The sequence below is a fragment of the Spea bombifrons genome, chromosome 7, assembly GCF_027358695.1.
Source record: "Spea bombifrons isolate aSpeBom1 chromosome 7, aSpeBom1.2.pri, whole genome shotgun sequence".
In the NCBI taxonomy this organism is placed as follows: domain Eukaryota; kingdom Metazoa; phylum Chordata; class Amphibia; order Anura; family Pelobatidae; genus Spea; species Spea bombifrons.
This window is the reverse complement of record NC_071093.1, coordinates 38,032,261-38,058,849: the sequence shown is the minus strand read 5'-3', so window position 1 is coordinate 38,058,849 and position 26,589 is coordinate 38,032,261. Positions and strand designations below refer to the sequence as shown.

Sequence of the window (26,589 nt, the reverse complement as noted above, 5' to 3'; positions counted from 1 at the left end):
CCGTGTTTCCCCGATAGTAAGACACCCCCGATAGTAAGACGTATCGGGGGTTTCAGAGGGGTCGGCTAATATAAGCCGTACCCCGAAAGTAAGACATATGTCTTACTTTCGGGGAAACACGGGGGATTTGCCGGGTCCGCCACTCTAAGGGGCCGGGAAGTCCCCACCAAGGCCGGCCTTACGTGTCTGCGGCCGCACAGGATTTAAATTAAAACATCGGGGTTTTTTTTTAACTTTATTTAACATCCTCCATGTTAAATAAAGTTTTTTTAACTTTATTTAACATGGAGGATGTTAAATAAAGTTGAAAAAAAACCCCCGATGTTTTTATTTAAACCCTATGCGGCCGCAGACCCCTAAGGCCGGCCCCTTAGAGCAGGGCCGACCTTTGGGGTGTGCGACCGCACAGGGCGCCACACTCCAGGGGGTGCCAACCTGCGGCACCCGGCACCCCTCCAGAGACGGACAGTAATGTCCGCCGCTGGAGGAGCAGGCTCGCAAGGGAGCGGTATCGGAGGTCTTTAACAGACCTCCGGCTCCCTTGAGTGATTTTAAGCCGGGTTCAACCCGGCTTAAGATCACTCAAGGGAGCCGGAGGTCTGTTAATGACCTCCGATACCGCTCCCTTGTGATCCCCGCGGCAACAGCTGTTGTGCGCCGGGGTTTCTTGTCAGATCCCGGCGCACAACACTGAAGCCGCGCCCACCGCTGTCCGTGCCCTCTGAACCAGGAAGAAGACAGAACTGAAGAAGAGGAGCGAAGAGGAGGAAAAGAAGCTGAAAGAAGAAAGGAAAGGTAGGAAAGAATTAAGTGAGAGTGGATTGGTGTATATGTGTGTGGATTGGTGTATGTGTGTGTGGATTGGTGTATATGTGTGTGGATTGGTGTATATGTGTGTGGATTGGTGTATATGTGTGTGGATTGGTATATGTGTGTGGATTGGTGTATATGTGTGTGGATTGGTATATGTGTGTGGATTAGTGTATATGTGTGTGGATTTGTGTATACGTGTGTGGATTTGTGTATATGTGTGTGGATTGGTATATGTGTGTGGATTGGTATATGTGTGTGGATTAGTGTATATGTGTGTGGATTTGTGTATACGTGTGGATTGGTGTATATGTGTGTGGATTGGTATATGTGTGTGGATTGGTATATGTGTGTGGATTGGTATATGTGTGTGGATTAGTGTATACGTGTGGATTTGTGTATATGTGTGTGGATTGGTATACGTGTGGATTGGTAGGTGTGTTGATTGGTAAGTGTGTGAGAGTGATGGGTGTTATGCTGTACCATTTCCAATGTCTTTTTCATGATCTAATTATGCTCTAAAAGTACATCATAACTCCCATCACTCTCAATTTTTTCCCAATATAAGACATACCCCGAAAGTAAGACATAGTGGGGCTTTTAGGGATAAAAAGAAAGTAAGACACTGTCTTACTTTCGGGGAAACACGGTATATATATATATACATACATACAGGGCTTGCTGCACTGTAAATGCATTGTTGTGCACCCACGTCCGCACCGGGTAATAATTCTACTCAAAGTCATGCGATACTTTCCTTACCTGATAGGTGCCATAGGGAGGAATAAAGTAGTCGTCTCCGGAGGCGAGTCTGTACTTCTCTTGCTGAATATCTTCGTTATAGAATATTGAAAGAAGGGACAATAGCAGCCGTCTGTCTTTGTCATCTGTCACTCTCCCGCCATAGTTACATTCACCTATACGCCACAGAACGCAAAGTTACCGGCATGAGATCATACACCTCAGGGGTATCTATCCGAATGTGATTTACCCCCAGGAGGAAAAAATAAATAACAAATGCAACAAATGGTTAAACATTTTTATAATACATTTTATACGAGCTCTCGAATATTCACTTAAAAGAAGTAACTCTCCTTAATGGGTAAGCTTAAGACCCATCGGCTAAACGGAGGGTAGGAGCCGGCCGCTTTACACCATATGGGCAAAGATTTGTCGGTCGTTCCTCAGTTTTACAGAATGCCTGCGGGATCCAAACTGTCAACAATCTGCATTTCTTAACCTTGAAGGAAACCCAACAGCTACATTCTGTATATTTCCTATATCCGAGAGAGTTAAAAAGCTATTATTAATAGCCAGCATAGCATCATCTATAATCATCAGAAATGCTCCTTAAAATCAATTTGTTTCTCCAAGCGATTTATCGATGGTATTTTTATTAAACTTTTTGTAATTTCTCTCTGTCATGTGTACTTCTGGAAAAATCGTATTACTTAGAAAATAAATACACGGGAAAGAAAAGCATATTTTCTTTACTAACTAATTTTACATTTTTTTTTTAAGATCAAACAGGTAATACACGTCCGCCAATACATAAATCTCTCTGCTTTTTGAAAAATGTTATAATGAAAGGTTATTGTTACAGAAATCCTAGCTTCCTATGAGCATGAATCAGATTGTCAGGATGATGGAACAAAAGAAATGCGTTTCAGATGGAATATTTTATCCATTAGTGTATTATTTTGAAAAAATGAGTGGGGTTCCCATTGTGATGACTTATTTCTTATGATAACAACATAAATGTATTGAAAAGTGCCATTCATTTTGGAAAAGAAATGTCAGATTTGTGGAAATGCTATTGCATTTAATGAAATATTGGGCTGCACAGAAAAGCTCGATTCTTTATAAATCTATATCTATAAATAAAATGAAGGCACAATGTATACCGTTGGGTGTTTCAGTAAAATGCCGAATAATTTTCCACTTTGTTGAGTTTTTTCAGAGTAAAGAAATACAGTATATAAATATTTTCAGGAAATAGTTACTTGACTCACATATTGAGCCCAGTGTGTGTTTGGAGCTTTAAAAAGTGACTTGTTGGGCTCTGTAAATCAGTCCCAGCTACCCAGAGACGCGAGTGAAATGGAAATGGAATGGTTAATGAATTTAGGAACCCCAAAACTGCAGCAGGTAGGCATTTTAGTAAATAGCAAATACATGAAAAAGTTTACATTATATACACTGTGACAAAGCTCAATGAATAGCAATGAATAATATAAGATTTTTACCATAATCCTTTAACTATTATTATTTGAAGAGTCGCAGCAGTAAACTTTCCGTTTTGACTTCTATACTCCACTTCCCAGAAATGATTACGAAACTACAGTTAATTAGCAATGATGTCAATGTGCAAATTACTAACCTATTGACCAATAGGAAATTAGCTTCTGTCCTCTAATTATTCTTTGACGTGTATGTTGCCCAGATAACCATTCGGAGGCTGTATTTAACTACAGCTGGTGCTTTGAAGGCGTAATAAAAGAGATTTGCTATATAAAACATTATCTCTCTATATATTTATATATATTATACACTCATCTACACCAGATAAGCCAAAAGGCTTGTTTTTCCCTCAGAAATCTCATGGTGCTGCCACAACCACAAGGGATTCTGGGTAGGCACATGCATTAACAATTAACAATGATCACCCTTTGCCTCTATATCCACTTTATTCTTTAGACTTTTGTGTAAAGGCTGTCTTGTACAGCGGGCAATTACTTTCAAGGGATCCATGTATAAAGTGGATATACCAGCCATAAATATGAAAGGGTATATAATATACTGTATATTATATATGGCCAGATTGTGACTACACAGCCCCTTGCACTTTAAGGTCAGGGGTTGGATACACGTGTTACATGTTTAGGATTGCGTGTGTAAGCACATGTTTGGAAGTATAACACCTGATCAGCCACAGGTTTACCAGGGATTTGTCCGACGTGCCAGATTGCCTGTATTCATGTTATTTTTTAAGGCTTGGGTCTTTAGGCGCATGGAATATGAATCAATTCTGATTGTACTGTTACATTATTATATATATTGAGAAGTTAACCTATTAGGCTGTTTTTACCTGTTAAGTATGTTAGAGCTTCAAACGGTACCGTTTCATACTCATTCAAGAACATCTGGATCTGCCGCATACTGATTCTTAAGTCAGACTCGTTGAATTCGTATGGAATATTCCACCCTGTAGACACACGTGTGAACAGATTAGTAACAGTGGATAAATCAGTTATTCAACTCCAACGTGAATATTAAAAAGATACGATCCATTCTCATCACAGGCCACATTTAGTCTGCCGGTTATTTCTGCTGTAAAATCCAAACCTTCAAATCAGTTTTAGTATTTCGATGCAATAAAAAGCAGTTTTATAGGGAAAAAAGCCCTCTAATTTGACATCTCCACTGACATCTGATAAGAACATCTGACAACCGTGAACCTGGGAAAATCTGTATACTCATCAGCCCACCAAATACCTGGAATAGCGTGGAATAACATTACGAGCCACAGAGCTACTACGTTTATATTTTTAAGGTTGAATAATGTAAATAAAAATACTTTGTTGGTGTCTTTCTGCTTCAGATAACAGTAATAATTCCATGACCATTTGGTTTTCAGGTAATGTAAATCTTACCTAATGGGCCGAAATTTCTTCGTTCTTGAACAAGTGCGTGAAAAAAGCAAAGGCCAAACAGCAGCTTCTGCCACATCTCCGGTTTCTGGCAGCTGCTGAAGAAATGGGGGTCCGATATTGGGTCATTTAGATAGGAGCGGAGCAGGTTCGCTCTCAGGCCTTTTGGGGGCTCGTTGGTCATTTTTACTCCATTCTGCAGAATACTGACAGGGAACTGGTCTGAAGGGTAGCTCGTTAGCCATAATCTGAAAATAGAGCAACGGTTAAACTTTATATAGTTTGCATGTTTTTTAATGTAAACTAAATACAACTCAAGGTCTTGTCAGAGATCTTTATTCTTATGTTATTCCGAAAAGAATGTTGTGTAACGTTATTTAGAACAGAATCTCAGGACCAAAAAGGGTTATATAGACTGAAAATATTTGAACGTTTTCATTTGGTTAACTTTTTTGGTTTACTATGCCCCAATCTGTTTATCATATGTTTTATTTGGTTGGCACGTGCCTTATTGCATTTCTTAATATAAAGGAAAAATTTTAAGACAAAGCCACAAATCATCAACAATCTATTAGAGAGGAGACAGGATTGAGTTGGCATGGAAGACCACAGAAGATTAGCCCATATCTTGGACCGCTATCACGTACCTGAATCTCTCGTTGGTATTCTCGGGGACCATGACTTCCTCGCAGATTTTCTCTAGGGATGGCATCCAGCTGCTTGCTAGGTGACAGTTTTGTAAAACGACCCAGGTTCCATCTTTAATTGCCTGATGGATCATCTTTGCAGCTATGGGCCCTTGCCCCTGTCCCAGTGAAATGGTCTGAATATTATCTCCCCCCATGCCGAGGTCATCAGCAAACTTCAGTAATCCTGCAGGTTAGTAAATCACACATTTATGTAAAACACACAGAGACGCAAAAATGTATGAAATGTAAATGCTCATAACTGTGCGGTACACGACGCTGGACTACTGTATCATGTATGAGCCAAGAGCCATCACATGCTCTTTAATGCATATTACACTAAAGAAGTGCCTTTACATTTATATCGGATCCCTTTTGCAAATGCATTGGGGGATTCAGCTCCAGTTCAGACCCCGGTGCACATACGCAGATAATGCCCCCACTATTAACTTATTAACTGCCACTGATTGACTGCTTCACATCACGTTCATTTATACAGCGCCGGCAGATTTTGTAGCGCTATAAAAGAAATTAAAATCACAAAGAATAACAAACTGCTTTAAGCAAGAATCCTTGGGCCACGGAAGAGCAGGGCAGCAGCAGCTGCAAAGCTCCAGCTTCTATCTCAGGTAAGTGTTATTTTAAGAATGTATTTTAAAGTACTCACAATTGTACTATTGTGTCAATTCTGGTATCAAAACAATAAGATTTTTAACATAATACTACGTCCTTGACAACTGCATGAATGTGTTCTGTCTCTGCTATCTTAGTGTGTGTATAGAGATTAACACTTGCAGTCCTTGTGATAATGCCTTGTTGGAAGCAAAAGAATGATTATGTTTTAATCACCAAGGTGAACATTAACATTTGCCATATTCTTATTCTTAACATATTCTTAACATTAACAATATACAGAACGGGGAGCACACTGTAAAGAGCATAAAGGCGTACACATTCAGATCTCCGGGTTCCTGCTAGAATAATAATGATCAATAAATACACAAAACAGAGATCAGATGTAATTTTGCCATTGGATAGCAATCAGCTTTAATAAGAGGAGGAACTTCTCCTTCATGGTGCTGAACGAAAAAACTAAAACTAAAAAAAAGCGGATTTCCATATAACAATGCGGGGCATTATTTCCCCATTTCCCCATTATTTCCCCTTGCTTAGAACATGCTAAAAGCCTCAAAACATATTTTACACTTTATTTGCTCAAATTCTTTTGTGGATAAAGATGGATTCTTACCTGCCATTGGGTCAGCACCAGGGGACAGCACAAAAATGAGTGGCGCACAACAATTGGAATCATTGTAACTCCCTGCGAGGTCAAAAGTTGGTGGTTCAATAAACATTTTGCCCATATTTTCTGAAATGAACTCTTGAATCGCTGGGACCATTTTGTCAGGTCTGAGACATCTGAGTACAACCATTCTGTTTAGACCTGTTAAAGACTGCCATTCGTCTGGAAATGGCTCATCTTGCGGCTTCAAGGAGTCGTAAATCTTCTTCCATTTTGAAACATTGTTTTTCACATGGTCCATGAAGCCTTGAAGTGGTTTGAGGTTAGAAGCACGCACAATTTCAGCCCAAGATTTATCTGACAGCCAGAGAGCGGCAGGGTTTGGATACGGATTGTCCAGAGCTACTCCTCCAGTCAGAAGGAAACGCCAAACCTCATCATTTATTTGGTCTTTTCCTTTCATAATGCCAATTGTCAAGAGAAGTGAAAAAAGAAGTTTATCTTTTTCAAACAAAGATCGACAGACGTTGTTGTAAATACTTATTGTAAAATGTTCAATTATATTTGCGATTCTCTCCTGAAGGTCCTCGCTCTTTTTACTATGGGCAACTGAATGAACGTATAGGTTAATGAACCACGTCAATGAATACTGGTACATCGGCTCAATGTTGGCTAGGTCGGAAATGCAGAAGAAGGCAATTGACGAATGAACCGCCACTGGCTTGTATCCCATTCTGGTGGCATCAATTTCCTTTTCGGTGGCTGATGCAATTTGTTGCTTTTCAGATATTTCTTCAGAGAGGAGCTTTGATGATGACAACACTTTGATGGCAGTTTCGTCTTCTAATATGTTTCCTTGGGAGGAGGACAGAACTTCTAGGATTTTGTCTTCAATTTCCTTTAGCTGCTTCTTGTTGGTTGCACTTTCTATTATAAGCTGGTTCTTTTTTTCCTCTAGTTCCGGCTTTTCTTTTGCCGCCACAATGCCAAGGAGCTGGTCTTGAAGACCCAGTGGTGTTATCATAAAGTTCAGGAGGCAAACTTTCACAGCCACTTCTGGTAGATAGTGTGGATTTCTTAAACGAGTGGTCATATAAAGTCTGAAGTCTTTTGAGTATTCCACAATGTTTTCACCTAGTCTAATATATTCCACTCCTTGCTGTTTAAATGTCTGTTTTAGTAGAAGAGGCTCCAGAACAGCATCAATTTCCTCTCCAATGTTTTCAAGTAAAACCGGGTTTCCGAACTGAATGGCATTTTCTAACGTGCGGGTATAGGAGGAATCAGACAGTTTAATAACAAAGAGCTTGTTGGCTTTCTCCATATTTTTCACCCACTTGTTGGCTTGTCCTTGAGGGTCAATCATCAAAGGCCACCTTCTGGAATTAGAGACAATTATACCATTGTCTATAGAGAACGAATCCACGGGCAGGCCAGCGATCTGCCAGGCCCGTATTTTAACCGGATCGCCCAGTGTGGTACTTAACGTGAAGTCATCTGAGCAGGGGATTTTTCTTTCCTTACATAATATGTGCCACTGGCTTTGGCATTTCTGGCGATACTCCACAGTAAAGGCTCCCAGATAGGCTACTGTTCCTGAAGACAGAAGCACATCCCCAGTAAGATTGGTGTATTTTATTCCTAGCAATCGTGCAGCCTCAGTCCATCTATCTTTTTCTCCTCCAAGGCCACTGATCAGTTTTTCAGCACGTACCAGTTTCTGAGAGCAGATTTCAATGTTGTTTTCCAACTCTTCTTTTCTGCTGTTCATGGCACTGAATTCGTCATTCAAAGCTTGCAGACGGTCCTCAACAGCCTTAAGCTCTGCCCGTTTGGTGTTAAGCTGCTGCATTTGTATAAAAAGCTTTGCTTCGGCTTCTTTAAGACGCTCTCGTTTTGGAGCAACCACTTTGGCCACACGATCATACACCTCCAAGGCCCTTACCCACTTGCAGAGTCCTTCACAGGCTGAAGACACGAGCCTAATCATCGACGGCTGGAATTCAGGATTATCTATAAACTTTTCTCTGATTTTTTTCATGATTGCAGGGGGGATGTTATCCTTGTCAAAGGACTTTAGGCTCTCAAGGAACTTCAGATCACTTAGAAGTTTTCGGGATGGTCCCCAGTAGTCTTCCACCATTTTACCTGATATGAAGAAAAGAAAGCATTAAATACAAACTATTGTTTAAAGTTTTTACCATATTAGTCATGTTAACTCCATGAAAACTGAGAACTCTCCACGAGAACTGAATGCATAGAGTGATATCCTCTATTTCAGAAGGCTACCTAAGAACAATGTATGACCATGCCACTAGAATGCAAATGACAAATATGAATTTGCTTTCTTGAATAAACGGGTCATTGTTTCAGAAATATTAAGAAAAGGAAATAAGGAAAAGAAAGGCAGACAGGAAAGAAGTATAGACAGGGAAAATGACAGACAAACCAAGAGAGGAAAGAAGGAAGATAGAATAGAAGGAAAGGGAGCAAAATAATAAGACGATAGAAAAGAAAAGTGAAAATAAAGTAGGTTTTGGTTGCAGGAACCTTGAGGCGTTTAAATACATATCTGGAAATCAGAAAACATCACTTTGGAGTTGAATGAACTACGGTAACAAGTCAAAGTGATTATTTATAATGGGAAGCTTTTATGTCATGTACCCGGTCACCCACTGCATGCTTTTGGAGCTTCTTACCTGATCCGCTGGGGTCAGGCTTCCTCTCAGGCTTTATGCCTTTCATCACGCAAATACTTTCCATCACAAGTTTTACCAAAGGTGGGGGATTCTGCATCGATTTCACGAGTGTTATGTCTGTAGGACTGAGCGTGTCAAGAGCAGATATCGCTGCTTCTAAAGCCGGCATGGCCTCGGCGAGATCACCTTCGCATTCATCCTGGAAAAGGGACACGGTAAGAATCGAGTTACACATTGCACTGATACAATGATTCCAGCTTACTAAGAATGGAAAACAAAAACTGGAAGAGTCGTATTTTAGCTGTAAGCAGTCAGGAGCTGGTGACATATTCCTGAATACTTCGTTTCATGTTCAATGATTTTGAAAAATACACAGCAAGAAAAAAACCCGACGCATTGAAATATAAGATTCAGATAAAGACACTTGAAACCTCATAAAGGCAGTAAAAAGGTAGCATCGAATCAAACGTTCTCTAGTCCTTACAAGCATTTAGCAAGACATTCTTTTGTGAAATATGTAGGCTCAAGATGGAAAATGTGCCAGAAGGGCAGACATCTGACCAACAATGGAGGTCTTTTTGTTACATGACGTAGCAGTGTATTTGAGGGGCGGTGATGTCTATATTTTAATTCTCGGTGTCTGCTGATGTCCTTATTTTGGTGAAAGAAGCAGCATTTGATCTACGAATGCCCCCGATTCCCTTTACTAGTAGATCGTGATCCTGTCCATTTCCCGGCAGAAATGCAGTAATATAGAAGCGTGAAGCCGTGCAGATCCAACAAGGAGCCCTTCTCCTAACCAGTCCGGCCCTGGGGGGACTTTTATATTCACCATTAAAATAATAATATTAAATAGATTTTGGCATGACTGTTCCCTATCTAATTAATGCTGATAAGAAAACGTCCTTTACTACTTTTTTTTTACCGTGTTCAGCTAATGTATATTTAATAAGTTCATGTGTTAAATTTTACAACTTGCAACTTAACCGAAATGATGGTAAGATGAGAGGACAAATTGACAAGAACACCTGACATGAACTTTATTTCAGATAAACTTTAGCTGATAAATCTTGTCTGTTAAATAATAATTACAGAAAATGAAGCCATTTTTATCCGACGGTGACTTAAAGAGTCCCGGAGGTGATGCTCTTTTACAAGAAAAAACAGAAGACCAAGAATCTGTCAAAAATATATAGTTCTTCTCTTTACAATGTCATGCTGTTCATTCAGTCCAATGAGGGTGGATAAGGATTGACACCGAACATTATTAATGTATGTGATAGAAGCAGAAAGAGACATCTGCGGCATAAAGGCAACGCTGAAAACTAAACGAATATTGGACTTAACTAGAAGTTCTACGGACATGCGTGATCTAACACATGATAATAATAACATTAATACTGATGCCATGAAGTAATGGGCTTAAAGGGACATTCCGCTCTCTAGATTAGAACTTTAATGTATCTAAAGATATATACGGTATGCATTTATTCTTAACAGCAGTTGCAATGGGCCTTCTCTTTCATTACCCTCCTTTTAACTAAGTAAGCAACACAATCCCCTTTTATCAAACGTAGTTCAATTGACATGCACGACTTGAGCCTCCGTGTGGTTGTATGCATGCGCAGTAACCCAAAGCTGACAGGGCTGCTGGTTGATGAAAGGACTTCTGTGATGTTTTTAAATATATATAAAGCTAAGAATAGACTGGCTGTTGCCTATAAGACCTTGGCCATATTTATAAGGAGGAATTCTAGGGCAAAGTACTAAAGGTGTCAAAGCTGTGGAAAGCAATTGACTGTTACAGCTTTACATTTAGCACTTTGATCAGAAGAGAATCTCCAAAGAACAGCTGCGATAGAATATCTAATATTTTACATTTAAAATAATGCAGACCATAACACAGCCTATTAAACGTTACATTATTGTTTAAAAGACTCCTTACATTCACTAGTCTTGGTTCGGAGGAATATTGCATCCCAAATAAATGACCGTGTTTTTATGTTCACCTGATCAGATGTAGGCTAAGATATTTTTTTTTCATTATTGCTGGCCACATTTGTCATGTGAAACAAAAGCAGGCACTAATAGGCTGTTGCCATAGAAGCTTCTGAAGGCTTCTGCAATATTTATATGTGATTACGCTTTCAGAACACACAATAAAAAGACTGAATTGCTAAGTTTTATTTCCTTAACATGTTACAGAGAAACTGATGTTTTGGCTAAATGGAATAGCATCTTTAAGCCATCATGGATCCTTTATTATCGGGCTATAGAGATACTGTTAAGTGCAGTGAAAACATCAGTGTAGAGCCGGCAGGCTTATTTTGAGCTGCGCCGCTGCGTAGGACCCACCGCTTTGAAGCAGTAAGGGTGACGAGAAAGAGAACTGTGACGGTGTTCTAAAGCAGCGTTACCTTGATTGCTTGAGAAGCTGCAGCGGCTTCATTAGCCACCTTTTCATCTGCTGATACAAGTTCCCTTTTAGCGTCGACATCCACAGTCTCTTTCTCGATCTTGAGCATCATTTTCTCTGTTTCTGCTGATGTTTTAATCAATTCGGGCTGAAGTGCCGTAAGGTCTTTTTGCATAACCGACACCTAAGGTAAATTAGACGAGAAAGAGCAATGATTAGCAGCAGCATTGTGTGTGAAGAGTTCATAGTGAAGTCTACAACGAGAATCATTAAATCTCATTAGGTAGAAGAGCGAAACACAACAAAGTGAATCCACATACTCAGATTTCACACTTTAATTATTAAAACAAAAGATGTTCTACAGTACTGAGATTACTCATAAAACCTAGGCAAGTGTTATATACATGTCATGTTCAGAGTAAAGAAAAGACAGCGGCAGAACTCAGGGGTAATGCTTTGTGAGAATCACTTTACACTATTCACTTAATGAAATAATCATGAAATTCCGGGATATGGCATTATCAGAATCCTGTTGATCATACCAGTGAACTCTTGGGGTTTGCCCAGACCCTCTGAGCGTAAGCTTTTTGTTCTCTGGATGAGGGAGGTCAGCAGCCGCCACTACCTGCCCTCTTTGTGTTGTAATCTTTGGCAGTCATGAGCTCACATGCAGATAATGGACATGGAGTCTCCGGAGACAGTGCAGCTTCCCCGAGGTCTCCAGGTCAGTGTCCCCTTTCACAGCGGCAGAGGAGCAATGCTTAGCCATGTCCACTTTTCATCAAATTCTTCTCCCACTCACAGCCCATGTAGTGTTAACTGGGGATAGTGCTGTCTTTTTCTGTAGCTATCCCTAGCCCTCCTATGGCTAAACCTGTCCAGTACCCCCATGAAGCCATACTCTCAGAAGAGGGATCTCTGTGTAGACTATGGTCTGAAGTTCCCGGGTATGGATATACTGATATAACATTTGTTATACCTCCTATGATGGACTGAGGAGGAATGACCGACCTACTGCGTGAATGAACTAAGTCTAGCTGCTAAGTATATTAGTGGGCATGTGCAGTTGGATCCTTCAATGCACGTTGACTATTTGCACGATGCTGAATTACCAGTCCCTCCCCTTGTAAGGCCAGGTGCCCAGAATCCTTCATCAGCCATGTCATTTCCATAATGGTGTGCAGAAAGGCCTGTACTGGTCATTTGGCAAAATGGCTAATGCCCTATGGGCCGGTGTCAGATGGAGCCGCTATTTTACCTTACATACATACCCTTACATACATATATATAAAGAAGGGAAGCTACATCAGCTAAAATAAGGTTGAAAAAAGACAATTTAATGGAATAAAAACTATTTTGATACATATTGGCAGAAGACTACATGTACTTTTGTTTGTACTTCTCCCTTAATTGATTATCTTATTCTGACGGCCCAAATCTTTATACTCGGCATGATAAAATCTATATTTTTACTAATGTTATTTATTTGTTGACTAGGGAACAGGCCTGCTGAGTTTCAAATAAATAATTCATATGAAATAGATGAATGGTGCTGAAATCAGCATGAGTAAAGTTTTGTGGAGGCAATCTTCATGCTTATATGAAGTTATACTCCAGGAAAAAGTAACGTAAGTTGAAAGAGCGTAAGCACAGTCTTCCTACATAGTAACAAACAATACAAAGGTATGTTCCTGGAGATCTGAAGCGGTACCCAGAACACCACAGTCCATAGTCTTCTAAGGTATATTTCCTTAACATTAACAGAGCCCATGGTGACATCGGAGCTTCAGATACATGACTGTTGCCCCAAACATCTGCATCATGGTCGGGGGTCTGCAGCTGGTGCAATTCGAGCAAAGGTAGGTGGGATCTCACAACCAGAGCCAAGTAGGACCCCTGGGGAGCTTACAATCCGCACCACCATTAACACAAGCGTTGTAATCCTGTTGTACACAACTATACCTAAAACAATTGCATATATTGGCACATGTACACATGATATGAGAGTGGGAGAAATTCTAGTCAGTGTAATACATGCATCTCCTTATATTTTCTCTGTGTCTCATCATCATACTAATAGTCTTTAGAAACTTACTTGTGATGATGCAAACTCAAGTTTCTCCAAACCAACAAGGTAACGGTTTCTCATTGTGTCCACCTCATGCCTTTTGCTGTTTAGCAGTGTCTTGAAAGTCAGGATCAATTCCAAGTAGGAGGTTGGGGTGACATAATTATGTCTTCTTAAAGTGTTGTAATAGCTGTCTGACAGATCTTTCACACTTTCTTGGAAATACTTGCACATGGAGACCACTCTACAAAATTACAAGTGAATTTAGCATTACAACAAATGTAATCTATGGTGACTTGATGTAAAAATAAAAAAATAACATCATTTTTATTTATACATAACCCTCACATAGTATGATAGTACCAAAATATGTTTGGGGAAAGCACAGAGTTACTTTTTTGGCATATGTATATAAGTATCTTCATGCATTAACCCCCTGTAACAGAGAAACACTCCGATCCAAAAGGTAAATTGAATACATTAAACCTTACCCAACCGAGACTAACTGGGTCAAACAATATCAACTCTCTGATTTTACATTCCCAGTTTTCTATGAAACAGAATTACCATAATAGATTTTGCTAATGAAGTAGAAATGTATTCCCAGTGTTTAAAATGATTACTCTGTTGCTGACATGCCTCCTTGTAATTATCTTCTACTGATCGCTTTCGTTGGCAATTAAGTACTTTGCTGACTCAAGCTTCATACCCGTGTTAGTAGCTGACACCAATCTCCATTGTAAGATTACAAAAATTAACGTGGTATGAAAAACGTACTCTTTCCTAATTTCATCATCCAGGGGTACATCTTCCAGAAACTTATTTGCCACCATTTCCAGGGCATCTGTTGGCCAGGTTTGAAACCAGTCGATGGTGCAGCAGTTTATTAGTGAAGGGAACATGCGTAGTCGATTGCGAAATGCGTCTCCAATGGGACTCATTGCTAGAAGAAAACAGAAATGCTATTTTGCACATACATAATACTCATTCGGCATATCTACGAGTCAGCATTTCATGAATTCTTACCCAGTACTATATGTAAATTGGCTCTCACTCTTTCAATGAAGAAATTGTACATGGCCATTGGAGTGGCTTCGATTTTTCGGCCTTCGGTCCTTGCTATGGATTGCATTTTATCAACGATGTCTGCCTTCTCATCGGCTGGAAATATATTAGGGACATCTCCTGTGTTTAAAAGCATGTTTATATCCTCTACAAATATCTCATCCTTGATTTGGTTATCACAAAAAAGGAAAACTGTGTTTTTGCCAGCCACTCCAGCTTGCAGCATCATTTTCTTGACATCGTCACGCCACTCTGTAACAGTATAGTTCTTCGTAATCTCAATTTGAAAGAGCTCGAAGGAGTTCATAAACGTGGCCAGTTTAGTAGCGCTCTGCCGGCCACTTCCACCGATTCCAACCAGCAGCAGGTGCCCGTTGTCTTGTTTCAACACTCGACAGATCCTCGAGATATGTTCGATGGCAAATTTAAACATTACCAAAGACATTGGAGCTTTGCTGATATTATTAAATTCATCCAGATAGTATTCCATGACTGACGTTAGTTGTTTTAAGTCAGTGATTTCATCATATACTTTAATGTCACTATCAGGCTTGAAATAATCTCCAAAGAAAAGGCTTCGAATATTATCATCAACCACTTTTCCGGTAGGTGCCAAATGGCTAAGAACCTGATAAAGACAAGAAATAACATTTGTAACTTCTACCTAAAGCTCCTAATATATATATATATATATATATATATATATATATATATATATATCCAATTGGATAAAAAAGACTTTATGTCAGGTTTAAAAGGTATTTTGTTGTGACATCTGAGAATAAAACACTAGTAGTTTCAGAAGCGTCTGCACCACAAACAGGAATAATGACACTTTTCATGATCATAAATATACTGTTATTTCTGGTAGTACAACACAGGCATAAATAATAAGACATTATGGTTTGTCCAGGAAATAAATGCACAATTACTCTAATTTTGTTATCTGATATTATAGCAAACATTTTCTGGTTTATCACATGGGACCTTCTCCCTTTTGTTTCACTTTGTGCTAACTTTTAAAACGTAGCTATGATTGAGCTAAACACCCAACAACTGGGTCCATGATTTCCCCAATTCTAACCCAAGAATGGGTTTCATAACACCCATAACACATCTCTGATTGGACCAGTTACAGAAAAAACCATACTCCAGCAAAAAAAGTAAATAGAGTACAGTACCACCTGATCTCAGGGCAATGGTGTAACTATAGAAGCCATTGCTGGATTGATTTTGGGCAAATAATTGCCCTTGGGGTTGTAAAGATGGTGAAGCAAAAGTGGTTTAAAAGAGGAATTTGTTGTGATTTGGACCATAAAACCAATGGGGGTACAATGGCCCTTTATCCCACGCCTCCCTTGCTGTTAGTGAGCGGCATGATGGTGCAAGAGAGCCGTGTCTCTTTCCCCATGCTTGCTCATTCAATAGTGAAAACCTGAAATGTGAAATGTTTATGATGTGTAGTTTTTTTTTTAAATAAAACTGGTACTCAATACCAATTTAGGACATTATTACAGGAACAATATTCAGCATCATGAACAAAAAGTAAAAGGCAATTCATCAATACAGAATGCACCCAACTTTAGGTGGGCCATTGCCAAAAGAAGACACATTTTGTTAAATGGACATGTATGCTTGATAAATACTCCCTGAGCAAGCGATGAACATGATTTGTGAACATCATTACCAAGATGCCATGCTATTAATCTTATGGAAAGAAGCTCCAGACTATAGAAGAGCGTTGATCTAGTATACTTTGCAGTAAGTTGAATTTACCTATAGCTCTCCATAGTTAAAAAAATAACCCCAAAATATCAAGCTGATGGATGGGTTTTTGCAGTTACTGTTAGAATTATTAAAGTTTTCAGTGCAGACATATACAGAGCACGGAGGAACCAGTTCCAAAAAGAACACACCAACAGAGAAAATGGAAATTACGTGGATAGAATCTCGGGATACTCTCTCTATTCGGACTATATATTTATTACCAAGTTCATTGGTGGATGTTTTTTTTATTTTTTATAAATGACCCCCAGAAATCTAGTACTCATGGAATAATAAGTCAGGACTAGACAAATTCAAGGACTCAGGTAGCCATGGCTCCTAGCCCTGTACACCCTTCATCTAGGTAATTAGTGAAGGTTGTATCTCCACCCAATAAATAGAGAAACTGTGACCACCGGAAGGTGAGTTAATCTTCATGGTCCAAGTCTGTCATTATCTCACCCTGGAAGAAGCCACACATATGATGGGACACATGCTTCAGGTTGAGGCTCTCGTTTAGTCCTCGGTAATGGGACTGACATGGTCATTCAGACACGGAGATATACGGTAATTGAACAGCGACTGGAGAATTGTGCAGAAATTGGATAATATAATGGCAGCCTTTGTAATTAGATCACTGTGATGCATGCACAAGACAATAACGACAATAACAAACTATGCAAAAGACAATAACGTTTCTATTCTACGCCTGTCCTTGAGGTCTTGTTAAAATAAGGGGAAAACACTTAGTTAATTAGTTATTTAAGAGACTAACAAGTGATATGTATCAATAGCCTTGCATTATATGAAAACACATTTAGAGACATCTCATCATATAGTTTCTGCTCTGTGTTGTTAACATATTATATTAATCTATCAGGGAACGACTTATTTATTTATACACATTCAAACATGTACATACTTTGTCAACATTCTGCTTGAAACAATTGGATGTTGTCTCTTTCACCATGTTGAAAAATAATTGCCGATCCCCGGGGTCAGTCAAGCGGTCGTAAAACACACGGTACACTTCATGGATCCAAAGTCTAATAAGTTTGTCACTGTCCTGAAATCAATAAAATATAGATATAATTTAGAACGCTCAGCGATATGACATTTTTCGATAGACTTCTTGTTTGTGTCTCAACTTGTAAATTGTGACCTAAAGTATGAATTCTGATCAATTAAAGTCAGGGGTTCTATGCTATTAGAATTACTAAATTATTCTAGTTTGTGACTCAATGCACATGTAATATTTTCTATAACTGACTACCTGCTGAGTTATTGAGTCATTTATTTTCGACAAACAGAAAACAAAGAAGTAGGATTTACCCATAAAGAGCATTTCTGAGGAAATGTCCTTAACGCTCACCACTCGACAGGAGCATTACCTCATGCTGATGAGTCCCATAAAGGACGAAACAGCTGTCCATGAGCGGTGATCTGGCTATTGCACCTCTTCCCGAGTTTTGTCTAAAGGCTGTCCTGCACAGCGGGCAATTACTTTCAAGGGACCCATGTATAAAGTGGATATAGAGGCAAAAGGTGATAATTGCTAACCTTATTCGCATGTGCCTACCCAGAATCCCTTTTGGTTGTGGCAGAACCATTAAATTTCTAAGGGAAAAACAAGCTTTCTGACTTGTCTGGTGGAGTGTTTAATAATGCTTCTACTACCCCTTAAATCTAAGTGGAAGGGTTTTCCATCACCTTTACTCACAATAACTTATGTAATGGTATTTCTTGGTTACCCCAAGCCTCAAGTATCAAGCCTCAAGTATCAAGCCAGTACCCCAACTGCATGCTGATGAGTTCTGTGTTTATGGCTGCTTCTTGCTGCTGGAGCCTGGAATGAGCTGATTGCTACCAGCAGGGCCCTTTAAGGGATTGCTATGTTCAGCTCTTCAGCCATGCCTTCTGGCTGGTGCTCTGTGGTAAAGCTGGGCCTAGTAATGCTTCAGCCAGGCTGCATTTTCCTGGCTGGGCTGATAAAAGGCTAGCAGGGCTTGAAGGGGCCCATTGCATGTGTGTAAAAAGAGATTACAAAAAAAAAAACCCAGCTGTGTTTGAGTGGTGGTCTGACTACTGCACCTCTTCCTGAGTTTTGTCTAAAGGATCCATGTATAAAGTGGATATAGAGGCAAAAGGTGATAATTGTTCACCTTATTTGCATGCGCCTACCCAGAATCCCCTGTGGTTGTGGCAACACCATCAGATTTCTGGGGAACAACAATCCTTTTGGCTTGTCTGGTGTCTGTAGATGAGTGTTTAAAAATACTTCTACTACTATATATGTGAATGTAACCATATTTACCTGCAAGTGGGTGTGGGGACAGAGTAGTACTCCTCGCACGACACGGGAAAAGTCACGCAGGTTGAAGACATAGTGGGATTTGGATGGTGTCGGAAGAAATTTTTCAACAGCGGATTTGTAAATTGCCATGGTAGCCTGAATCATGAGTTTGCCTGTCCTGCAATTAAACAAATTCAATTTCATTTAAGCATTGTTTTGTAGTGCGTAGACTAAGATCAGTTATAAAATATTATAAAACATGGGTCTCAAACCTTTTAATTACAGTCAACCTGTAATGCCTTCTTACGATTTATGGATGATTTTGAGAGCTACCAAAGTATTGGTAAATTCCTTTTTGGGGAATGTTAGGGAAATAACATATTTTAAACATTTTATCCATGTTTGACATTTCTTTTTTATTATAAATTACACTGGAACCAATCCATACACCATACATGGGAGCTTATAAAGGTTGGTTCCCTAGAGCTCTCACATTCTTTATAGGAGGCAGGAGAAGAAAGGTTGATCATAGCTTTTGATTCCTGGTGGCTCCAGGCAAAACTGAAGAGTTCGTACAAAACCCCCTTCTTTAGATATTGAGTAAGCCAGGCTCTGGAGAGTAGCTCCCATCAGTACCTGATTGTTCGTGCCGTCATAAAGAGTCAGTAACGTTCAGTATAAACATGCCTCGTGTTGTGTTGTGGCAAATACAGACTAACAAATGCATAGCATAGGAATTAAGTATAAAAAGTCGCTTGGTTTAAATTTGCCTTATAAGGAAAGCAACAAATGGAGTATTCTATTCTACATATAGCTGTTTTTAAAACATTTTATACATATTCCCCATTGCTCCTTTAATGTTCTGAGTGCAGTGATTCCTAAAACTGAATTCTAAAAGTAGGAATGACTAGTCATATAAATACACGTCTTTGTCTTAAAAGCACAGCATATAATCAGCCTTTCATGATTTAGAGTTTAGTGTATTGTATTCTTTATGTCATAGGTCTTAATTAAGAATCAGTAAAGCGCAGCATTTTTAAGTTACAATTTGTGATGAATAACCAAAAAGTATTGGAATTGAACCAATGATTGGTACCCACAGAGTCACTGGCATCCAAATCTCTTCTTTTTTGACACATGGGAACATTGCATTACCTTAAGAATGATATATCAAATCCTTTGCTGAAGTGCCAGTCAGCTATAGAGCCAAATATTTTAGTTAAGGTTTCGTCGTCAAAAGCATTTACGGAAACAATGTTTAAGTGGCGTGTGAAGCGGCCTGTGGAAGAGATAGGAGAAGGAAAGTTAAGAAAATGGCTCGATACTTCCCTTTGTTAAATATTATGAGAAGGAACAAGAACTATAAAGGCTTTCCAAACGTTTGGGTTCTTTGAGTTATTACCACCCGTAAGCAAGGCCGAGACAGCCAATTGTCTATTTATCAATATCACAAAATGAGCTGCTGAAAAGGTTGCCAGGAAGAAGTGATTTAACATACTTGTGCTACATAAAAATGGTTAAGAGCAGAAGCAGACTGCCCACTTGTCCTACGGAAACACCATAAGAATACTCAATGGGAAAAGAAGGATATTTTGTAAGACGCGCTAAATATCCTTTTTTTCTAATCGGGCTGCTTGAGGTCTCAGGTTTTGGTCTCTTTGAGACCTCTGTAGTATGTCCACACATGGTTACCTCTGAAAAATACTCTCTTTCTTTCTTTAGTAAGTTTATAAAGTCTTTGCTCTCTGCTTGGGGCAGAAACACATCATGTTTTTGTTTTTTTTTAAAACACACACATGGACATACCACCTTTTGGTGGTGGTGTCCAAATAAACCTGTTTATAACACGTAACCCTCTTACCTGTAATATCATTCCTCCCACCACCAGGGGGACCCATTGCTGACAGTAGCAGTACATCCACTATGTCTAGTCGCGATGTGTCCTTTCTGTCATACCAGTGTCCATGGTCTATCCACTGCCGCAGTAGTTCAATGGGGGGTTGGGCTCCATATACCTCTTTTGCTGGCATGTTTAGATCATCTGAAGACAAAATCAAAGGCCAGAGCTACATTAGTAATCTCAGCTGTAATTTTACCAAACCATAACTGCGTGACATCACCGAGCCCTGCAAAATATTTTTTTGTGACAGGACTTTTTAAAGTAAAGTAATGAAACATTCCCAATGTCATATCCTTAAAATCAAGTTATTCACATGATTTAGCTAGGAATTGTAATGTTCCTCCCATTCTAAAGGGATTTGGATTAATGCTTACTGCTGGGCAATAGGAAATTCTAGTTTCTAGATTATAGCAGAGAAAAAAACATTCATCATACTCTCTGGCTACATGACACAATCATGAAACCATCAGGTGAATAACACAAAGGCAATTTATTTCTTATATATTTCCATTAAAACTGTCACTTTCTCGAATCCTAGGTTTTATAGTTCAGCACACTAACTTAATCATTTTTTTACAGATTTAAATAAGAAATATATATGTATTAGAAACCTGTATTATGTGTTTACCATGAAAGTAGCCACCATAACGCCATGCTCTTGGGATCTGGGTGATGTTTCCATCCCATGGAACTTATTCTCCCCTTTAAGCTAATGTTCCCCTTTGGAAGAAGCTGTTCTAATGTTTTGAAACACATCATCTTCCCCAAATTGTAAACCAAACAAATGCAAAATAATGAAAACGTACATTTCAACCGATGAAACATTTTTGAAAGTTTTTGTAGACCACTTTTCAAATATTGCACCCAAATCGCTATTTATACATAACACCAATGGATCTTTCTAACATAGAATAATGCTACTTTTGCAATAATAAATGAAAATACATTTGGAAAAAAGATACAGAATCTCTTACCCACAAATACCACAGCCTTCTTTCCCATGGGAGGTCCATAGAGACCCTTTCTTCTCCGATCTAACTTAGAAAAGATAATATCTTGGGTCTGGTTGGCCGTTGTTCTTGCTGAGAAGTTGATGCAGTTTGCAACGTACTTTTGTTTCGGGAGTTTTATTAAGAAGCTGTTGGTTATTGCAGATTTGCCGGTTCCAGTTGGCCCAACGAACAATGTAGGAATTGAATGATCTAAGTATGTTTTCAGAAAAAATGTCTGCCTTGCCGTTTCCATTGTAGGGATAATGAGATCTGATACCTAAAGGTAAATTAATATAAATTAACTTGTTGCAAGTACACAACAGTAACTGCAAAGCTCTATGGGAAAAAAAGCTTACGCAAGCAATTCATAATAATCTCTTACTTTGGCTGATGGAGAGATTGTCATTTCTTCTGCAGTTATGTAATCTGTCCACGTGTTCCATTGTCCACTAGCTTGTTTGTGGAAATAAAAGTCGTACACACTTCCTAGATGATAGAGAAGGGCATTAGTATTTTATTTTTAAATGGAAATGTGTTTTTCCATAAACAGGTAACCCTTCAGGTGTGATGTATTTAACTACATAAGAAATAATGGGTCCTAAAAGGTCTCAAGACTTAAAATAGCCTATATTTTCTGTGACCGGTCCCTTAGGCTGCCTTTTTTCTAGACATCTGAAATAGACCCCTATATAGGTACGATGCTACGATATTACGATGCCAATACATGCAGGCGAAGTGTGCTAGAGACAAAAGATCATATGGAAAACTGGAAACTGTATGTTCAGCCCTAGACAGACCAGCTCTATGATTAAGCTAGTTTACTGTTTAGCTCAGGAGAAAATATTCCCAGATGGAAAGTTTCCTGTAGCTACATATATATATATATACCTCTTTCAGGAAACAAGTTGTTTTTTGTTAGTTTTACACTCTTGGGTCGAGGGTGGCGATCATCCATTCCCATTAAAAGGTTGCGGTAGAAAGCATCAAATTTTTTTCTGCTGTCCGCATTTATGGTTCCGCCGATTGTCCACAACAAGGCAAACAAGAAGAGGCCCTGCAGCCACAGTGTGATCTGCTGGCTGGACATGGGCTCTTTATCATCTTCACCAGAACTCCTTATTTCATCTAAATGAAAGAAAAAGATGTAATGATATTTATCACCAGGCACACTTTTGGTGGATGAGTTCTAAGTTTAGACGCAGTGATCAAGGGTGCCAAATCGACTGGTTATGTACCTGTCCACATAGTCAAACGCTTATAATAATCACTCAATGTAACAAAGTGTGGGTTTCACAATCTTAACAGGATATATGGCATAAAACGTGTGGTACCCTCAGCTTCTAAAAGCTGAACTTTCAATGTATATTTCCAACTTAACTTGGTAATCCAGTAGGTGCATCTCACCTGCTGCCTCCGCTACTCAACAGGTCTTTAGCAGTTTCACAGAAGGGGACCTCCCAAAGCCAATGGTAAAATGGTTTCCCTTCTTAAATCTACCAATTTTAAGCCCATCAAAATAGTTTGTGCCTAATTTCTGTAATAATTAAAGTGTCTAAATGTGTATGGTAAATACGGAGAAGACAAAAGGCACACATCTTAATTTGCCACCCAAGTAGCTTTAATGACAATGTATGTATAACATATATTCAAGTATATTTAGAGTCTTTCAAGAATACTGAAATCATTAAAATATATCTTACTGATCCAAGCGTAGCAGCATTATAAAGAAATCATATTAAGTATTGAGAAAAATACAGTCTAGAAGATGAGAAAAAGTGGAGCAATGATACTTACCAAGCAGACAAGAGTAGAGCCTCATCATGCTATATGTCAAGTGGATTGGAGATGTTTTCACCAAAAATTTGCATTCAAGGCGAATAAAATCTAAACAAGGCTGAACGAGCCAGTTAAACATGTCATTAATCTGAAAGTAGAATAAAAAGTTATGAAATGTTATCATCTAAAAGCTTGATACATGAACTCGAGAAGCAAAACAGACAATAATACCAAGTGAAAGCAGTCTGTGCTGTGAGTCATTACGTGGTAATAGACAAAGCTGGAGTTCTTTAAACCGATCAGTCAGGCAAGATTCACTTTGCTTTCTGTAAAACTTAGGGAAATGGTGGAATCAGGGGCAAATTATAAGAAAGCATGATGCAGACATTAAATTGGGCTATAAAATAAAATGTTAAAAAGACGCAAACCAGCTTTTCCTCTAAATTTTCAAAATGAGAATTGATGCTTTTTTGTTATTGATTAAGGTAAGAACATGATTCTAGACCAATAACAGGATTAAATCCTCAAGCTCTTAGTGCATAACAGCTTTCAGTTTCATGCATCTGATTGCAGAAGATGAATAACCTTCTGCATAATAGTTCTTGAAAAGTCTGAGTCACTGTTGGAGTAACTAAACTATTTTTTCCAATGTTATTGTTTTTACGAGCTGCTCCACTGTCTTGCATTTCCTACTTCCATTACTAGTCCTACCTCTACCCCCATTCCCAAGACAGGTGTTCCAATTTGGACACCTGAGAGGTTGGGAGGCATGCTTAGTTGTCATCAATAAATTGTTTTGGGTTTTGTTTTGTTTTTTTTTGCATTGAAGCATAGTCGATCTTTCCACTGTTGAAGAAAATTGAATTAGGTGCTCTAAGTGTAAGGCTACAAGGGAAACCAGTTCCACAATCATCTTCATTAATAAATAGTATTCATGGTCAAAGGTTGGCCACAAACACAGGATCCTTATACAAGTTGTGGGTGTTTCTGGAAAACGTTAGGCAGACATTGGGGAATTATGAAGACACGAGTTTAATTAATGCCACTACTCCTAATGAACAGAACCAAACCATACGGTACAGATGTTTGGTTTTTTTACGACGATAAAACACTAAGGTAATGCAAAGAGCAAATATTTGTTGTTTAAAGTTAAAAGTCAGAAAATGCAGCTATGTCAACATAGTAGGTTATATGGGTACAAATAATAACATTCTGTCAGAAAAGGTAAGGGTAAACCAAAAGTCTGCACGTAAAGTTTAATAAAGTGCATATATAATCGAGGAATGTACTAGATTATTTGGGTAGAGGGTTGTCAGGCTTGATATGCAAGGTGGCTTTCTAGTACTGTCAAATATATATATTCATGTGTTCTACGTCTACCATCTAGGAAAAGGCATTCACCTTCTGGCCTGGGGGACAAGTACAAACTTGCCCCCCTCCCCAACATAAGCACTGGTACACATATGTACATACACTTACATACTCATGCTAACACACATACTTTAACATATTCTTACTCATACTCGCTAAGATACACTATATTTACACACTCATACTAACACACACTCCCTCTCACAGCACTTACATACAAAATCATGTTCACACATACACATTCATGCTAACACACAAACACATACACATTCATGCTAATCTATAAACATGTACATATACACATCCACACAAAAACTTACACAACCATGAAAACACACAAACACTTATGCATACACATCCAAGCTAGCACACAAACACTTACACATACACATCTATGCTAGCACACTAACACATCAATGCCAACACACAAACACTTACACATACACATTCATGCTCACATGCACTCATGGTAACACACATATACATCTATACCTATATTTTATTTTCTAATATACATGCATACATTCACACATACTTATCATACTTATATACTTATCTACTCACTTGCTCCTTGCCTCTCGCACCACCCCCTCACTGTATATGTAATTTTACAGCCCTTACCCGTCATTCTAACTTTCTATTAAACCACAGATCTAATTCAGGGTAGATGTGAGGTTTCACATAACCACTGCAAATCATTTAATTAAAGCAAAAATATGTTTATAAATATTGCTGCTTCTTTTTTAATAATTTTTTATGTTTTTTGTATGCCGTTTGTGGGCACCATTGAAATTTAGCTATTTTTATTCTTATGACTCATGGACTGACTGATGCTACATTTAAGTGTCATATAGGTTAAACCCTATGAAGAGAAGTACGCATTTCCTTCTGGCCCTTTCCGCAAAACTGTTGAACTGCTGTGTGATCCTGAATTTCTATTTCCCAGAAAACGACTTTATACCAATTATAGATGCATTTTGTTCTGTTTTTTTTATTATTACATTGTATCTATGTAAATCAGCAGATTCATAGCACTATTACAATCAGAGAATACAAAATATACAAAAACATCAAAATTGACAATTTAGAAATTAACAATAACTTGAACAGATGTAAGTCGATAAGGAGACGAGGACCCTGCTTCTACGAGCTTGCAATATATTAGGGAGATGTGGGGGAATGAGACAGAACGATATTATCACTGTCCCTTACTGCATTATATATATATATGTATATATACATACTGCATTTTATATATATATATATACACACACGTTCATATTAAAGTAGGACAACAAAATATGCAGCCTTCTATGTATCCGCAGGGCAGCCATAATTCACTGTAGAGATCAGCGAGTGACTCATTCTCTTTATGCACCAATTTCTATTTGTTTTGTGTGTATTTAAGACTCCCTACTCCTTTTTCTGCCATTCCATCTGCAGGGACCTCTGAGGTCCTGAGAATTTATGTTACATTACATCTTTTTCCATGTTGGCCCAATAAATGATATCCACATCCACTTCAACTAAAGACCCCAATATCTCTTGGGCTTATAGAGCTAAATAGCTTCCAGCAGTTAGAAATGTAGCACGTACATCCAAACCTGTTATTATTAGTTAATGGAACTTCGGATATCTACTCTCCTAATAAGTAAATTGCACTCTACGGTGGGAATGAATTATCACTTGCGCCGCTTGGTCAGCTCAAGCTTGAATTAATCATAAGCAGTTCGCGTACTTACCAGTTCCCTGTGGTCATCTGTGAGGTTTGCAGGCAGCGTGTTCATGTAGGAATCTTTCAAAGGTTTCCATCCAAGCTGGTGGGGTTCCATATAGATCATGCCACACCTGGGTGA

General features: G+C 38.7%; 1 protein-coding gene across 1 annotated transcript in view; it reads right to left on the bottom strand.

Moving 5' to 3' along the window:
• DNAH3 (dynein axonemal heavy chain 3) overlaps window positions 1-26,589 on the bottom strand; it is a 104,838-nt gene that overhangs the window by 6,498 nt on the left and 71,751 nt on the right. Inside the window, exons 39-57 of the mRNA XM_053471658.1 lie at window positions 26,476-26,581; window positions 23,381-23,510; window positions 22,475-22,711; window positions 21,969-22,072; window positions 21,569-21,863; window positions 20,556-20,735; window positions 19,850-19,973; window positions 18,716-18,872; window positions 17,324-17,467; window positions 14,599-15,265; window positions 14,350-14,515; window positions 13,600-13,816; window positions 11,506-11,688; window positions 9,089-9,287; window positions 6,396-8,537; window positions 5,108-5,333; window positions 4,464-4,708; window positions 3,899-4,015; window positions 1,573-1,727 (exon numbers count right to left, since the gene is read on the bottom strand). Of these exons, the coding sequence (XP_053327633.1) occupies window positions 1,573-1,727; window positions 3,899-4,015; window positions 4,464-4,708; window positions 5,108-5,333; window positions 6,396-8,537; window positions 9,089-9,287; window positions 11,506-11,688; window positions 13,600-13,816; window positions 14,350-14,515; window positions 14,599-15,265; window positions 17,324-17,467; window positions 18,716-18,872; window positions 19,850-19,973; window positions 20,556-20,735; window positions 21,569-21,863; window positions 21,969-22,072; window positions 22,475-22,711; window positions 23,381-23,510; window positions 26,476-26,581 (5,794 nt within the window). The remainder of the gene's footprint in view (window positions 1-1,572; window positions 1,728-3,898; window positions 4,016-4,463; window positions 4,709-5,107; window positions 5,334-6,395; window positions 8,538-9,088; window positions 9,288-11,505; window positions 11,689-13,599; window positions 13,817-14,349; window positions 14,516-14,598; window positions 15,266-17,323; window positions 17,468-18,715; window positions 18,873-19,849; window positions 19,974-20,555; window positions 20,736-21,568; window positions 21,864-21,968; window positions 22,073-22,474; window positions 22,712-23,380; window positions 23,511-26,475; window positions 26,582-26,589) is intronic.